We start from the raw sequence: 17471 nt of genomic DNA, 5'->3' as shown, positions 1-17471 counted from the left end.
TTTGTTCCTTGGCAGTCACATCCAAGATAATTTACCTTATTGCCTAAGTGTGCCTGAGTCTTGAAAAACATCATCTATTTCCTGACCGCCTCAAAAAGCCACCAAAAGTGGAAGGTACTTCAGTATGCAAAGAAGGGCTCCAAGAGAATGGAAAGCGTTTCAAAGTTAGGAAGCAAAACCAGACATTTTTTCTATAGCAAAATAGATAAAACACAAAGTCAGCTTAAGAGGAAATGCAAAAACTTGTAAGACTTATAACTTCTTAGGACTGCACTGATGAATCCCATTATTTTCTGGAATATATTGTTCCACTTGGTGAATCCAACAATTGCAGATTAAATGTTTTAATGCCAGCTGTTTATTTTAACCTCTGACTCAGTTAATCTCTTGTGAGTTTGTGGCTGTTCAAAGAAAGTTAATAATGAGATGTTAGACAGTTGATTAATTAAAACTAAATACAATTAAAATACTTGAAAATTAAAAATAATCACAGCAATAGTTGCTATAGCGAAATTTCCATGAGAAATGTGAGATGGAGAAGACTGAACTGGCCTCAGTTCTTCATCTGTGTATGTGGTGTTATTTTCTAGTTTTATTTAAAATTTGGCAAAATACACGACTTCTGCCTTTCCCTAGAAGGAAATCAGCTCCCAGCTGCCACGCCATGGACTTCTCTTCCACTTTGCTGTCTTAGAGCTTTGAAGACTTCTTATGCTGTAAGCACAACAGCTGTAAAAATGGATGTGAACAATAGGTTCCTCTTCAATGAAATCTTGCTTGGTCAGGCAGAAATAAGTGGAATGTATTGGACTTGTTTATCTCAAATCCAGCCTTTACTGCTCATTTACTTCAAAGGCAAATTCTTAACTTCATCATACAACAGAAATTCACTGACCCAAGAGCAATGTGAACAAATTTAAATCATATTGGTTTCCTTCTTCTTTTCTTCCTCACAACATTCTCTTCCTTCTTAATTATCATGATTAAGATTCACTCATTGCCAAGTCTGCCGAAAACCACAGTGAATATTTGAGTTTGTGCTCATACTTCTACAACCACAAAAAAACAATAAAAAAAGCAATAGATTTCTTGTTTAAAGGGGAAATTCTTTTTATCACTTATTTGCCTAAGAGCAAGGAAGATGCTGCATTACTGTGACAAATGAAGAATGGTATGTTTCTGGAAAAAAAAAATCTTTAATAACCTGCATTTTTGGGACAGTAATTCAATTTGTTAAGAAAATGAATTCAAGGAATTCAATGATCCAACTTACCAGAAGCATTGCAGAGGTTCCATTTGGCCGGGAGAGCTGGATAGACATTTCAGGGAACATCCTATCAATCCGATTGATCACATCATCAACGTATCTACCAACCAAAGCAAACAGCAGCATTAACACACAGGCTCTCTCTCACAAACTCAGATTATAAAAACTATGCTTTTAAAAAACATTTATCCTTTTTAGTAATCATCCTTTTAAAAATCACCCTTTTTAACCCTGTTCATGGGACTTCCCTGAATCAATTTCTCTCTGATACCTGCATATTTTTCAAAAACACATGCAAGCAATAATTCAAAAAGTTATTGATAAGAGGAAACAAACCAAAGCCCTCTGCAAGTTGTTTCGAAAATCAATTACTCTGCCCTTAAAAACACTCACTCACTTAATTTTTAGTCCAAATCTGTCAGCCTCAAACTCCTGCCATTGCATTTTTATACTTTCTCCTCGGGGGGTTGAAGGACACATGATTAAAATTACTCTTCCAGTGTAGGAATTCACAGGCTGTCATGTCCTTACTCTCTCTTTGATAAACTAAACAGATAAAGGTTTTATCAAAGTCTTTGGATGATTCTTAGGGGTGTTTTTTTCCCCTGAATCGTTCCAATTTATTTCATGCACTGGTGACTCTGACATTGGCTGGTAAATTCCAGATGTTTCTCCGGAGCAATCAAACACAAAGGTAAAATAACATCCTTTCTGCTGGGTATAGTCCCTGTTTCTGCAGGCCAAGGTGAGCTGGCACACAGTTGTCCTGTTCCCTGGCATCAAATTAAGAGCTGACCTCCATTAACATTGAAAATGGCCTTACAGAGACCTTGTTTCCCAGGACACATCGCCCCAACCCATGGACATGCCTCCCATCCTTCAGCCACTCCTCTGGACACATTAAAATCCAAGTATTTGCTTTAGCAGTGTTTACAGGACAGTCTGTATCATCTGTGCACTCCATTTACAAACTCTGCAACTCAATCAGATCCATGAATGAATTCTTAAATAAAAGTGATTTCATGCTAATCCACATATGTGCTCTGAAAAAATAAAAAGACTTTGGAAAAATTGGTTGCCTGAGTTAGATTAACAGTAAAACTAAAAAAAAAAAAGCTAATAATTTCCCTTTAATCTGCTTAAACAAAGGCAAAAAAATGTTGAATTCTTGCTCTTCCAAGTAATTAGGTTCTAATGTTAGTGCTAAAACCCCCTGAACAACAGTGAGGTGCTATGCTCCAATTGCTACTTTGCAAAGGATTAAAACAATCAGGAAAAAAAAAAACAAATCAGGAAAGCTACACCTCCACAGCTGGTAAAGTCAGCTCTTAGAAGTAACCAAAGAATGAAATGAGTTATGACAATTTTGCACAAAAGCCTTAATCCACACTTGTCATTGTGCAGAAGAAAGTTCCCCCATTCACTGCAATGACTCATTAGCACTTGCTGCTGATAAGCAAAGCCAAAAACATCCAGAAGCCAAGAACTTCCTCAGCACGGGGAAGGAAGAGGCTCATCAGACACTGCTCCAGGAGGAAGAAGCTACACATGGACAGCACGAACCCAACTCATTTCAAACACTGCTGAATCCCAGACTTATTTCATACAACAGGAGAGTTTATACTGTTTCATAAATGCCATTACTCCAGGCTCTGCAAATAAATTAATCTCTTGCTTGTGGGGGACCAGGGGTGACTGGCTGTGGTACAGGCAAGGAGAGATTCTGTGGTTCTGAACATGTCGTGATGCAGATTTTTGCATAGCTTAAGTTTTCCAATTTGCCAAGCTTTAGGCAGTAAGAAGGTAAAAACAAACACAATAAGAAGTTGCAGCAAACAAGACACTGACACAGTCAATGCATTAAGGAAGGAAAATGCAAGTCATTTTAAATCATGTGAACAACAGTTGGACTCAGGCATTTAATCTGCTTACGTCCTTCAGAAAATCCCAGCGGACACGTACACGCATCCTTTGAAAATGGGATCCAGGCTGGCTGGAGGTAATCAATTCTTCAAAGCCTTTCTTAGATATGATTATTTTTAAATGCAAAACTTGTCTTGACCAAGAGGCTTAAAATCTGACTCAAACCCAACTGTCACCTTTTACTTTGTGAGTAGTGTAAGACAGAACGGGGAATTCACAGGGTTGTGAAATCTTCCCTTTAAATGAAATCACACATACAGCAAAGCAGAAATCTTCTAATTTGCATTAACAACCTTCTGAAAGCACTTAAAGGTGACTTACTACGACTTTTTGGGCTTAGATGTCTGTTATTTTGTACTGCTTTTCATAGACCAGTTGACAGAAGGAAAGTTAAAACCACATGCTCCAGGAAATGTGATGTTTTACTCTGGGAACTCTATCAGGACCATCCACACAGGCAGCCTTTGCTTCTCTTCCCAGTCAATGGGATGTCAGAGAAGATCCCAGACCAATGGAATAAAAGAGCATTGACACACATAGAATTGTTTTGTGCCCCTATGCCTTTTTTCAAGCAGACATCAGGCTTTTCTGAGCACTCATCAGAACAGAAAGATTCTTGAACAACATACATATAATGACTCAATTAGTGTGACTGCATTGGGCCCTCAAATATAAAATGACAAGCAACCTAATCTAAGGCAAAATTCTTCTGTAGATTTGCCCTTCCAAGAGGATATCTGGTAAGACATCTTGTGAAGGGATGGACATGAGAAATCAGACACAGAGAAGTAATGTAAAAGAGTAACTGGTGATGACTTCAGAGAAAACTGAGAAACACATGAAAAAGAAGAGATAAAGTGCACTCCTGAGGCTGTCTGGAAAGAGGGTCAGAGAAAAAGCTGCTGTCTGGAACTTATTTTGTAGAACTGAAATACATAAATTTAGTGCCAAAATAAGCACTTACAAAATTTACACATCTCTGTCCAGTTTTAGCTCAAAATACGATAGTTCCTATTTATGTTACAGAACCTCTTGCCCAGTCTCAGAAAAGCAAAGCACTTGAGGATGGAGAAAAGTCTAATTTTACTTTGCCAACAAGCGCTCCTAACTTCTGACGTCCCTTGCACATCTCAGTTCTCTCCTACATACAAAAGATGATGGTTGGAATGAGCATGAGGAAATAACGCAAAGCGGGGAAAAGCAAATGGCAATTGATTTGCTCAGACACTTTGCCTATTTTCATCTTAAGAAATTAATGGAATTCTCAGAATTACACACAAGATGGAATTTCATGTCCTAGAACAGGCATTGTTCCACCTATGAAGGGCTGAATAGTGTCTAGACAAACTCCCCATCGCTTCTCCAGGACGCAAAGGTTGTTCAGAAAGGTTTGAAGTCAGACTGCAAAAGATTGCAGCCAGTAATCCCCATTTTACAGCACAGAATTTAAACTCTTTATAGACAGAATTTCATACTGTGAACTATCCTAGGTCTCAAAAAACATTTAACAACTTCTCATTGCAACATCCTGAGTTAGTCCCATTCTATTCAAAAAGGCTTTAAGTAACTTCATCAATGCCTGCATCCTAATCCAGATCCATATGGACCTCCTAATCCAGATCCCTAAACATCCTACTCAGAAAAGAACAACAGACTCAACCAACAGGACTTCACCTCATTAAACCTTAACAAGCACTGAAACAATTTCCCCAATGTAATTTTACTGGTCTGAGAGGAGATTTTTAAAACGTCTTCAACAGCAGGTTTGTACCAACTTCCCTCTCCCATTTTTCCTTCTTCTTTACTTCATGACAGAGGTTCATGATTTTTAAGGAGGTATTAAAATTGTATTTTAGACACAAAATCTTTACTTAGAAAATGCTAATAGTATCATTCAGGGGTTTGCATCTGAATGTGCAGAGCCAGCCAGTCCATCAGATGCTCTCAAAGGCTGTCAATGCTATAAATCAGTACTTTTATTTTAATGTAGAAGAGTGATTTTTTCCAAACATGCCAGATTAATACTACAAAAGTCAAAACAAAATAAATCTACTTAATGAACATCAGCAATAACTAAAATTAATTCAAAACACTGCACTTCAAATGAAGCCTTGTTATGAACACACAGAAAATTCAACACTAGAACAAAGTAATAGAAGTATTAGTTGCAAAATCTCTCTGCCATTTTGCCAGTAAGTGTACACATCAATCCTTTAGTCCCTATTAACAATGCCTGGAACAGGCAGAAGACACCTTTGAAGCCAGTTAGAAAATACTGTTTAGAAAGGCCTAATTATCTATGCAAAACATTCACCGAGAAGTTTCATGCTAAAACATCAGGTTGACAATGCAGAAATAATTCAGGAACCATTTCTGTAGATAAATAGTCTTGTACCATCTCTTTGATTCACATTAAGGCCCCCCAAAAGACAGCAATATAGGAAAGTAATTCATTATAAATGCCTTTCAATTCCACACTGGACAGATGGCTTCGCTCTCTAATGTGACCTCTCTTTTTCTTTTTTTTTTTACTTTTACTGGATTAGATCCAGCAATCCAGTGTTAGCGTGATGTTTAGCAGCTCAGACAAGACTTAAATAGCATTTATCCCACACAGTGTTTCACTTGCATGCTGTTCATTTTTTCCACTCAATACAACAATTTAAAGATTAGAAACATAGGTATTATAATAATAATTTTATTTTGGAAGAAAGAAGATTTTGCTAGGTGATCTTGGGAAGATGGAGAAAAAGAGAGAAGGGGGGAAAAATACACATTTGTAACATGAAAGAGGTTAATCTTTCCTATACACTCAGCGGAGAACACCACACATAAGATGAAAATAAACTCTACAATTCTGCTGAATCTGGATTCATGATATTCTGGAGAGCAACAGGGGAAACTCTCCACACATCCTCTCACTTACTAACGTAGTATTTACTTGCTCACAGATTTTAATTTTTTTTTTTTTGGCTTTCAGTTCATATTTTCAATCCAGTTAATAATTTCTTTTCACATGTGTGATATTTCAGAAGCATGAGCTGGCCCTGCTGCACATGTTGGGTTGGTTGATGGAGGCATCGGGGGACAGCGTTTGCCTGCACTCATTCCAAGACCTATGGAACAGCTATTTTTTGCAGAAACAAGACTTAATATACAACTTAAAGATTTTAGCAGCAGCAGGATTTAAAATACTACAGACTTATAAAGAGACTTAATAGTTTTCAGGCAGCCTGATTAGAGAAATAGTACATTTTCACACATACAGGGTAATCACAGTTCTAGTGTGATTTATTCATCATGGAATTTAAGTTTTAATTTGATTCAGCTACCTGCTAGGCAAGTCTCTGCAGGTAGCAAATTCAAGTTGATAGAAGGCTGCTCAGAAGCATCAATTAACAATAGTTATTAAAACAGTGACCTCTGCCAGCTTTGGTGAGATGACACTTCCTGCTTGGATAGGCAATGAAGAGCGTGAAAAGAAATTCAACACCACTCACACTGAGAAAGTGACTTCATGTCTCGAGACTAAATTAGACAGCTGGCACCATCCCTGACATCTGTACAACAATCCTGGAAGTCTCTGCCTCCTTCTCCAAATTCCACAGGTTTTCTTGGTTTTTTTTTTTATTATTGTTAACACAGGCCCTTGCTTTTCACTTCTGTAGAACCTCTATAAAATGCTCACGGTTTCCTGGCTCCAGTACTAAACTTGCTTGTTTTGAGCAACTTCTCCTCCAGCTAGGAGTTTCCTTGCCAGGCTGTTTTCTCATACAGTTGTTAACACCGTCCTCTTGTCCTTTCTGAACAAACTGCTTCAGCAGTTTCCTCTCTCTTCTCACCCAATTTCCAAGTTTCTCGTGGTGGAAGATTCCAGCCAGGATCCTCTTGGTTCATCTTTCTCTTCCCTCCTCATCTGTACACTGACTTGGTCTTTGCTACTCCTGCAATGCCTCCATTCCTGCTATAAAATCTTTATTCATGACACGTCAGAAAGGCAAAGTGTTCTTTCAAATAATTACCTGACTTCTAACTACCAGGAGGTGAGGTGAGGGCAGAAGGAGCAAATCTGAGCTGTGCACAGTTCTTCAGTCTTGAGGCTAAACCACAGAATGAGCAGGAGGGAGTTTCAGCACTGGAGAGCCTTGGCAATATGAATCCACAGGTGTGGGAAGAAGTCAGGATGTGTGGGCTGCAAGGAATTAATTTGCTAAGACACAAAGGTCCTAAGGAACAAATTTGTGCCCAACTCCACTCCACCTTCAGAGGAGAAGGAAGACAACACACATTTGAAAGCACTGAAAGATCCAAACCTGAGAGAAGGGAGACTTCCGTGGATTCTTACAAATCCGCTTGTTTTCAACTTTGCTACGGATGTTATTTCGGTCATAGAGGAATTATGCTTTCTTATTGAGTGGATGCAAAAGATTAAGTTATGTGCCTAAATAGTCTAGCAGTGTTTACACATAAACACAGGGTGGTCTGCTGCAAAAGCATATGCACACAGAGCTGTATCAAACACTCGCCATCTGCACTTCTCACTCACAAAAGGCCAAACCTGGTACAGCACTTACGGATGCATGTGGAATCGTTTGGACACTTCTCCAGAAGCCAAGACAGAGTGGTTAAGGGTTGGATTTACAAAGACATTTAGAAACCTGAGGCTGTGATTCAACTATTTTCAGGCTTCAGCACCAATAGTGACATAAGGCACTGACACATCCCCTCCTGCACAGCATTCAGCCCCCTCAACTGTGCTGTACGAGCTGGAGCTCACAACTGAGCTGGCTTGAAAAAAAAAGACATATTAGTTTAAATCTAAGCCAGTTTCATGATTCAACTCCCTGTGTGGCTGCACGCACCGTGTGCCAGCACAGCTCTTGCTGGCACTACACATCATGGGCCAGGAATGCTGTACACTGGGGTCATTCTATTACAACAATAAAATATTGGTTTATGGTAAAATGTTGTTACTTAAACGGCATTGTTTATACAGCAAACACAATTCTGAATTCTTCAGTGCCACCGTGAGTCCACTGCTAAGTGACGTGGTGCAGACCTGCTTGGAATGTCCCCAAAAGTCTGAGCTGACAGTGATGGCACAAATGAACACAGATTCTGCTGCTGAAGGCTTTTGGAATGCAAACCTGCCGCTGAATCAAACAGTCTCTGGACATCTGTACATTTACATTAAATATGAACACACACCTCTGTAACACACTCTGAAAACACACGTTGTCGGTACATACTTTGCTTTTTAAGACAGAGCAAAAAGACATCTGTTCACAACACTGAATTCCAGTGCACCACCTTAAAAAATGTAGCTTTCATGAGGAAAACTTGGAGTTACAAATAGAGACCTTGCAGTCCAATTCCCAGGGCTATTTTATTATAGCACTGAAATAGCTTTCCTTGTACTTATGTGGAATGCTCTTCAAAATGCCTTTAATTCACAGCAGTAATCATGAGAGGAATACGGATATCAGAATGTGTGAAAACTGGTTAACAAAGCAAGCATGCATCTACTTTACAGTCATCACCAGGATCCTGCCTGAGCCTGCACTGGTCTGTGCTTTATAGAAAGCATTAACTCCTTTATACACACCTTGAGAGGAAAACCAGCCCTCCCTTAACCATGCAGCATCAGTGGTACAGTAATTTCAGAACCAAAACTCCACAGCACATACGTGTTGTTTATATTTCCACTTCTTCATGAAACACAATGTTGCACCACAACCCAACAATAAATGCTAACAGAAGTAATTTCCAGCGGCCTGGGTAAGAATCAGAATTATTACATCAGTGTTTATCTACAAAGATTGCTCCTGAATTATTCCTAACTTGTCAAGCAATTTGTGCCCCACACATCAGCCTAAATTTGCACATGCACACACGTTTCCATACAGCAGAGCTGTCTCAGAATTCCTCAGGAGAAACCCAAGCCAAGAGACCCAGCCAGAGTCCTTTAAAAAGGAAAAACAGCCTTTGCATACACACAGAGCTGTTCCCCATGGTGTTCCAAAGCTGGATAATGCCCCTCTACCCTCTTGGGGTTCATCTGGGGTTGCTGGGTCAGTGCTTTGTGGTGAACCCCCCTCTCCTGCACTCCCAGAGTTCTGCAGTGAGGGACAGGGGGTTAAGCTGATGCTGATCTCAGTAAACACCAGACGGTGCTTTGTCAAGGGCCTCAAAGTAAGGCATCAAGTTCAGTCCTGCTTTGAGGCAATATGATGGGCTGGGATGGTTTCTAGCCCACCTGCCCAGCCAGATTCCCAAGGGAATTGAGTGGGGCTGTCTGCCATCTGGGAAAGGCCCCGCTGTGTGGACTGAGCACCTGATGGGATCCTGACACCGTGCATTACTCCACACTGTCACTGAACTTGAGCTCAGCCTTCTCAAGCTAGAATTCAGTATTTTATAACATGCTATTTTCAACTCTGCTACTGAAGATTTACTGCAACAGCAAAGCCTTCTCACTCTCTTTCTGTGTGCTTTATTTCTCCCTCAACAGAGCAGAAATTACAGTACTTACCTCCTTTTATGAACAGCAACAGATGATGCATGATACCTATTATTTATTCTATACTTATGAGAAGCAGAGAGATTTTATCTTTGGGTGCAGCAACTGATGAACAGGAAACACAGGATGTTGTGCCCAGTTAGACCTTTAGTAGACTGGGCTTGACCATGACAGACACTGCTGGCAGGAAGAGATCTTAGTGATCACTTCTCCTAGGCACATCAACTCCCAGAACTTAGTGAAGGCACCACAAATTCCAGAGGCTGAGAGGAAGGGAGGATTAAGGATCTAATATATAGAGAATAGCTAATATATCAAAACAGGAGAGCAGAGCAGACCGTTTCATACACAGGACCAAAATACACAGAACTAGCCAGTAAAGACTCAAATTTTAGGCTTCATCAATAGACTTCAAACGGCCACTCAAAAAAAAATCATCCACTTCAAGATCTAGCACTTTGTTAAAATTATAAATTGTGGTATGAACAGGTAAGTCTTAATATCGCTAGTTCTAAGGGTACTTAGGATACTTGATATCAGCCTCTAAGGATCCTTAAGATCAATTTGTTCTTCTGTAATTAAGAGGGAAGCAAAGGTGAAGAAGAAAGCAGAAAAGATGAGATATAAACGTTGTACAGCCCACTGCAATTTATTACACAAACGTTTACCCATTTCAAATTTTGTGAACACTTACTTTAAGTTTTCTTGAGGGAATTTCATAATGAGTCCTGGTTTTTAGCTCTTCAGAATTATGCTCTGACCAAGTACTTCGATCTGCCTGTGATACTACAGAGATAAAAATCTATCTTACAACTCAGAGGTTTATCAAAAGACTCCTTCAAGGTCATCTTCACACTTCAGTAGAAAAACTGAAGATAACAAGTACAATTAGGCATTTATAAACTTAAGACTCTCCCAGTACAAACATTTAGGAGAGACAAGCCCTTCAAAAACATTATTTTATAAAAAATACGCTTTCATCACTTCTTCCTCCAGCATGACAAGCTGTTCCTTAGGTTGAGATTTTTTATAGGGCTTATGGAAATTAATTGCGTGGCTTCCGCTGAAAGTCAACGTGGAGGAGGAGGGCGAATTCCCTTGAGGAAATTCTCTGAGAAAAACTCTTTCCTTGAACAAGAAAGTTGGCTAAAGGAAAGGGCTCATCATGGCTGTAACTCCTGGGCTCAGTGAACACAGTCCAGACATGGCAGCAAAGCGACAGCAGAAATTCACTGCACCTTTCTGGCCATTTTCCCACTCTTGTAATCAGATTCCCTCTCATTTGTTATTTCCACTCACACAAGGATCATGTGCAGCCCCAGCAGAGACCAGAGAGGTTTTAAGTTCACTGTGGCTTTTGAAATGTTGGAGCCTCTGAGCTGGAGTTTAAAGTCCTTCATGGGGCTGAGAGCTGGACTAAAGCCAAGTACCACAGTAAGAAATACAGAAATTCAGAAGTGTAGTCCTATACCTGCAACGCTTGACATCACCTGCAGAGCTTCCCTAAAAAGTAAAACCTAAGCTAGCATTAATGCCAAACATATCTAAAGTAGAATAAGCCCTGCAAAACTACCATGTCTGGGGCAATCAGGGAGAAAAGCTCAGCCGACTAAAAAATAACATGATTCTGTTTATGTAGGTAAACTAAGAGAGAGAAGTGCCCAAGTGAAATCCAAGGACTGAAGATCTCCCAAGGTAAGTACAAATATGATAATTAACAGTGCCTAGCTTAGTTCCTAAATACGTTTCCCTATCCACTTCATGAGTATCGAGCTCAAAACTCGTGGAGAGCAAATTCCTTTAAGGAATGTCAAATCGGTTATTCAAAGTAGAAAAATTCTAAATTGTCAGATAATTTCTAACAGTAAATAGGCAGAGATTAGGAAAAAAAAATAAGGACAGTCTATGCATTCACAGTCCTTTATTAAAAACAAACAAAGAAAAAATGAAGACTGTCCACTGTAATGTGACTGAGTGGTACAAAATAATCCACCTGTCCCTGGGACTGTACTTGGTGAAAAGCCAGCATCTGTACTCTGCCAAACGACATCTCGAAAGTGCTGCCAGGGAAGGGCCAATAAAACATTTCTTGCAGACCCTGCAGACAACAGGAGCCTGATGAACCCTTTCTGATCAGCAGCCCCAGTGTCTGGCCTGTCTGTCAATGCCAGTGGCTCTCAGCAGGGAGTGGTTTATTATTCTAATAAGGTGCTCCAGTAAAGAGAGGGTCAGCCCTGAATCACTGCCATGAGAAGATTTAATTAGATTTTTACACTGGCTAAAGACATTCCCTGCACACACACAAAATCTTAAATTTGGAGATAAACGACAGTGTATTTTAAGGCAAGGTTACTCTTCCTTTTGTTTTAAACATCCTGTTTCTGTTTTTCCTTTTCTTGAGACAGCTGTTTTACATTACAGTTACACTGTCCAAGCTTAAAGTTTTCTTCTGGAAGAGTTCAGTAATTTTCTGATGAAAAACTCACTAGGCAAACCTGCTGAAGTACTCCACCTAATACAGAGCTCTGTAATTTCCTAGGAAAATCTCTGAAAACCCATACCCAATTAAAAATTAGAAAAACCCAACAAAACAACCCAAATTTGCTTCATCACAGAGTAAAAGCTGTAGAACAGTTTGATATTGAATACATGTACACTACATACCAATGTATTATTGTTAATATGCTGTTTTAATTAAAAATATACTGGATAAAGAAGAGAAAGGGGCTCAGCTGTATTAGTCCACACAACTGCAAACTACCTGGATTAGCAGACAGAACGTTCATTAAGGGTAACCTCATATCAAAGATTTTTCTAAAAGCCACCAGAGGAACGTTGAAGTCAACCACGAGCACCAGGGCCATTAGGGCTGTATCAATCATTAGGAAACCATTATCTCAAATTCATGCTGCTACCAGGATACGGGTTCACCCAGTAACATGACAGCAAATTATATGATTAATTAGCTCCCACATAGCTACTGTGAATCAACCAGTTGAAACCGATGCCCTACAGAAACAGATAAAATATTACCAAATGGTAGCTCAAAAGATGTTCCTGCAGTTACACTTTCAAACACTGGTGAATTTGCAGATGTTTTAAGGGAGCTCCCCACCCATGCTCACTTTGCATTCACTCCTCAGTGCACTGACGTGCACTTCTGTGTTTGATTTTTCTTTCACCATTTAATTATTTTCACTTTTTTTGCCTAATTGCAATCATCAAGTTTCCTGTAGATTCAAAACATAAACTACACTGGCATTCATCTAATGGCACCCGTTCTTAAGAGCACTTCAGAGGCATTTTTAAAAAGGAGACAAAATATATGCCATTGACTGTATTGTGTAACTATTTGGCAAAAGACACAATGAGACAAACATTGCACAACAACTCTGAAAAGGACGATGGGAAAGCTGGAAGAGAAAGCTTAACTGAGAACAAAACAAATTAAATTACATCCACCACTGAGAACCTCCCTGCTTGAACTGGTGTCCTGCACCCCACCCCATCAGCTGAGTCAAGTGGTGAGAAGTCAGCAACAGCAAAAAAACCAAAACATGGGCAAACAAAACAAATGGCTCATTTTATTCTTTTCAAGGGCTTTAAAAACCCCTGAAGCACATGTGTGTACAAACACTACCCAGTATTACAGTGCTCAATGCTACCTGACACCTGGAGATGCTCTGCTCACTCAGAGCTGAACTCTTCTCAGTACATCCTCTCCTTCACACTCAGGAGATGGGAATGAACTAGTTATTTAGGATCTGAAAACAATAGAAGTCAACTATGGAGAGACCTTAATGTGAGAGAAAACAACTTCATCCTTGAAACTCTCCGAAACAAACCAGAGCAGGCTACGAGATAAAGAGATATTTGAAACAACTTGAAATCTACAGACCATCCAATAACCAGGTTCTCTGTGTACCTTCTTCCCACCAGCATTTTACGGTATGTTGAGAATTTCAGCAGAAAGAATTTGAGAGATTTGCAAAATGCACACCTTTAAGACCCAGTACTTATTTACTGACACATCAACAAGGCAATTAGTGCAAAAGCAAACTGTTCACTTGCATTAAGAGCTTTTTGGTGGAGAGTGATGCCTAAGACACCAAAAATTACCTGGCTTTAATACATACCAGCATAGAAACAGATGATTCAATCACGGCACTGCTGAGAAATGCAGAAGTACAGAGCAGAACAGAAAGAAGGATATTACACTACTCAGGCTTCAATACCAGAATCTTTATCCCTATCGATGACTTCATAAAAAACTGAGGGAAGATAGCAATTGTGGAACAACAAAAAGAAATTAGTAGCAGCAGATAATATTTTAGTTGTACTAGCAAAAATTATAATTGATTTTCTGTCTGTGGTGTTAAAGTTGCTATCTTTGCTCTGAAAATAAATTTTCATTTAAAAAGCATAATCACATGTTAAAATAGTTCTACCTGGCATTTTCTGTCCACAGGCTCATTTTACAAGAGGGATACAAGAGCCACCATTGCTCTGTCACGTCAAGAAATCCATTTCACTTCCTTAGGAATACCTAAGATTAGAAAGCATTAAATTTGTTTATCATCTACTATGCTGTAAAATCATGTTGTTGAAGAAAGAACCTTTTGTCTAAATGAGGAGCAACTTTCAAACTAGAAAAGATCATGGAAGCATCAACACAGAAACTGTTTTTAAGCCAAATTTCAGATTTTACAAAAATCATGCAACTGTTACTTCAAATGCCAAGCACTCCTCCTTGTACCACTCCTTTCAATTAACTCATCAGCTTCTCACTGTGGGATTTTGAAGCAAGCTACTATAATCTACATTATTACTTAAAGTAGTTTCTTCAAAAATATCTGTTTTCTCCATCAGCCACCGCCCTCAAACCGTCCTTCTCAAGGGTTCACAAGCAGTGGGCTTTCAGCTCTTTTCAAGACCTGTCTACATGGCACACACGAAATCTGTCATGAGCAAAAGCATCATCTCTGCTGAGCAACTGTCAAAATGCAAAAGCCAAAATGAAAGAAGGTTCTGCATGTAAAACAGGGAAGTAGAAAAGCCTGGGTTTTGGCTTCAGGGCAGCTCAGCTTTGCAGGGCTATTTTGGACACAGAAACTACATTCTAACTTGAAACGCATCAAAACCGTAGGGTATTTTTTGCCACTCCTAGAGCACGTTTGATTTTAATACCAAACACTGAATACAACAATCAGCAAAGGAGCTCAACAATTCAGAGGCCACAGAAGTTTAGGCAGCTTGACACACACTGACAGGCTCCAGCCAGGCTTGTGTGTAATTATTTCATGTGTCTTTTCACTTTGTCTTCCATCACTGAAATGAGCACCTAAAGGCAAGAACACAAAGGATACAGGATAATACATCACCACTCACTTACCACAACAAATGCTGACAGTGGATACTCAGAGCTTCCTATTAGGCCTTGCAAATAGGAATTATCTGGTCATTCATTCCTCACAACGTGTCACTCCTGGACTCTGGATTTTTAAAAAAATTACTTGGTCTTGAATAACCAAAATTAAAAAGGAGAAGTCCAGACTCTTTCCCTGGATGAAGGCATCTGCCTTGTGGTGTGGTTAATGCCTCCTCTTCTCCCAGCTTTGTACCAATATTGCTCGAGTCACTCCCAGCATTCCTGCACAGCTTCCAGATGATAAAATTCCCACCATTCCCATGGGGAAACTGAGGCACAGAACAACTCAACAAAACAGTAATTTGCTCTGCAATAACTTGCTTAGGAGGCTCTGCATCTTTTTTAATTGCTTTCAAACACACATGGCACAGAATGAAAAGGCTGAACACTGTTCCACAATCAGGGATTGGAATCAAAGCATTACATGCAACAATGGAGCATAATGATCCTACACAGAATACAATCTTCATTTCATTTCATTCCATTCCAGGCAAGCTCAGTAAACGTTAAATAAGTGATTCACTACTTTACCACAAACTCTGTGCCAAACTCTTACTTACTTTCCCAAAACTGAGTTTCAAAGAACAATCTTGAGCAACACAAAAGCATAAATTTAATTTCAATGCAAAAACTGCTGCATTAAGGTGCCTTTGGTTGCTAAAATTAGAGGGCTTACTATAGGATTCCCCTGGCCATGACTCACAGACAATAAAGACACGGTGTGTAGCCACAGAAAAAAGCCAAAGCCAAGTCTGCCAGTGTTAACAAGGTCTTCCCTGTCCAGTTTTCACTCCCTATGTTACCCATGCAAAGGCAAGAATTGGGTCAATACACAGACAATGAGGTAAATGTATCTATGTCAATTAGCAGCGTTCATCACGCTATTGATACACTTATTTTCACAATAACACACACGCTGCTGAGTAACATCACTGAAATGGAAAGGATGGTGTTACTCCTGTGTAGGTAAAACCTACACAGCAAAGACCAAGTGCCTTCCAAAATTAACCCATCAAGAATGGAAATAACAGTAGAGCAGCATCTATAAAGGGATGAAAATTGAGTCACTTCACCCAGCGAAACTTCTAATGGTTCCATTTTATTTATTTTTTCCCACTGTGTGTTGGGAAAATGGGCCTAGAAAATAACTGTACCAAAATACTTCAAATCATTTTAAGTGAAGATTATATTTAGAGGAGAAAACTATGAAGTCATCAGCTGGAATTTGCTACCCCAAGCTTTTTTCATTTAACCCATCCATAGGGTTTCTTGTAAACACACAAATACCCAGAGAATGCCCTAAAGTGAAATTAAAAAGTAATAACAGTTATTTTTAACAGCAGGTAAAGAAAGCAGAGCAAAGCAGTTCTCCTGTGCATCCTCTGTAGTTAGAAGGGACATTTAGGCATCCTCTCACACCCTGCAGTCCCGCCATGAGCACAGCCAGAGCCCGGCACCACCACGGTCCCCAGGGATGGGAACAGCCCCCTGAGCTCTCAGGACACCCCCATGGTGCAGTTCATCACTTGGGAAAACTTCACCCTTTGTAGAGTTACTGCTGAAACTACACGGGGCTTTAATTGCCTTTATTTTTAGGTAAGATTTGCATTTTTGAAGTGTTTTTCCTGTGACACACACCTAGACCTTCCTTCTCCTCAAGGGTACAGGGTTCCCATTTGAAAGCACTTTTATCCCCCCTCCCACTGTTGCTGCTTAGTTCTCCTCTCAGACAGACAAAGGTTACTTTGTAGAGGTACAAAAATGAAGTCATTAATTAATACATCCACAAAGAGCTTATATCACATTACACAATATGATTATACAGTAAAGCTGGTCTGGCTGAGCCACCAAAATATAAAGACCTTCTCGCTCCACCTTATTCCAGCTCTGCTCTTCCTGCTCCTCATCTCTGACAAGGGAATATACAACCAATGCAGATGTAAACATTTGCTGTAATACATTTTTGAATTTGGCAAGAGGCAGTTTTAATTTATTCTTTTCAGATTGATTGTCTGCTGCAGTCAAGCAGCCTCAAATCCCCATCCCCCAAATAGCAAAGCTAAAAAAAAAGGGAATTGGGGGGGGTGGGTTTAAAACAATCCTATTATAAAATCACAGCTTTAGCAAAAGCTTTGATATCATTATTAGATTCATACAAATTTTCTCTCTTATCTAGCTTGTTCCTCACTGTCTTAATTAGTTCAACCACATGTAGTTTGTGTTCTTTTTAACTTTTTTTTTTTTTTACACAGAAACAAGCAGTTAAACTAGTATTTGCAGTCTTTAATTACACATTAAAATCTTCATCCTTAACTTTCTTTGTTACTGAAAGT

At 39.5% G+C, this 17471-nt stretch overlaps 1 protein-coding gene across 1 annotated transcript in view; it reads right to left on the bottom strand.

The window, feature by feature from the left end:
• MED27 (mediator complex subunit 27) overlaps positions 1-17471 on the bottom strand; it is an 84126-nt gene that overhangs the window by 25617 nt on the left and 41038 nt on the right. Inside the window, exon 4 of the mRNA XM_048325711.1 lies at positions 1274-1367. Within this exon, the coding sequence (XP_048181668.1) occupies positions 1274-1367 (94 nt within the window). The remainder of the gene's footprint in view (positions 1-1273; positions 1368-17471) is intronic.

Source organism: Corvus hawaiiensis, chromosome 21, assembly GCF_020740725.1.
Source record: "Corvus hawaiiensis isolate bCorHaw1 chromosome 21, bCorHaw1.pri.cur, whole genome shotgun sequence".
NCBI lineage: Eukaryota > Metazoa > Chordata > Aves > Passeriformes > Corvidae > Corvus > Corvus hawaiiensis.
The sequence above is the reverse complement of the archived record's forward strand: the minus strand, read 5'-3'. Positions and strand labels throughout refer to the sequence as shown.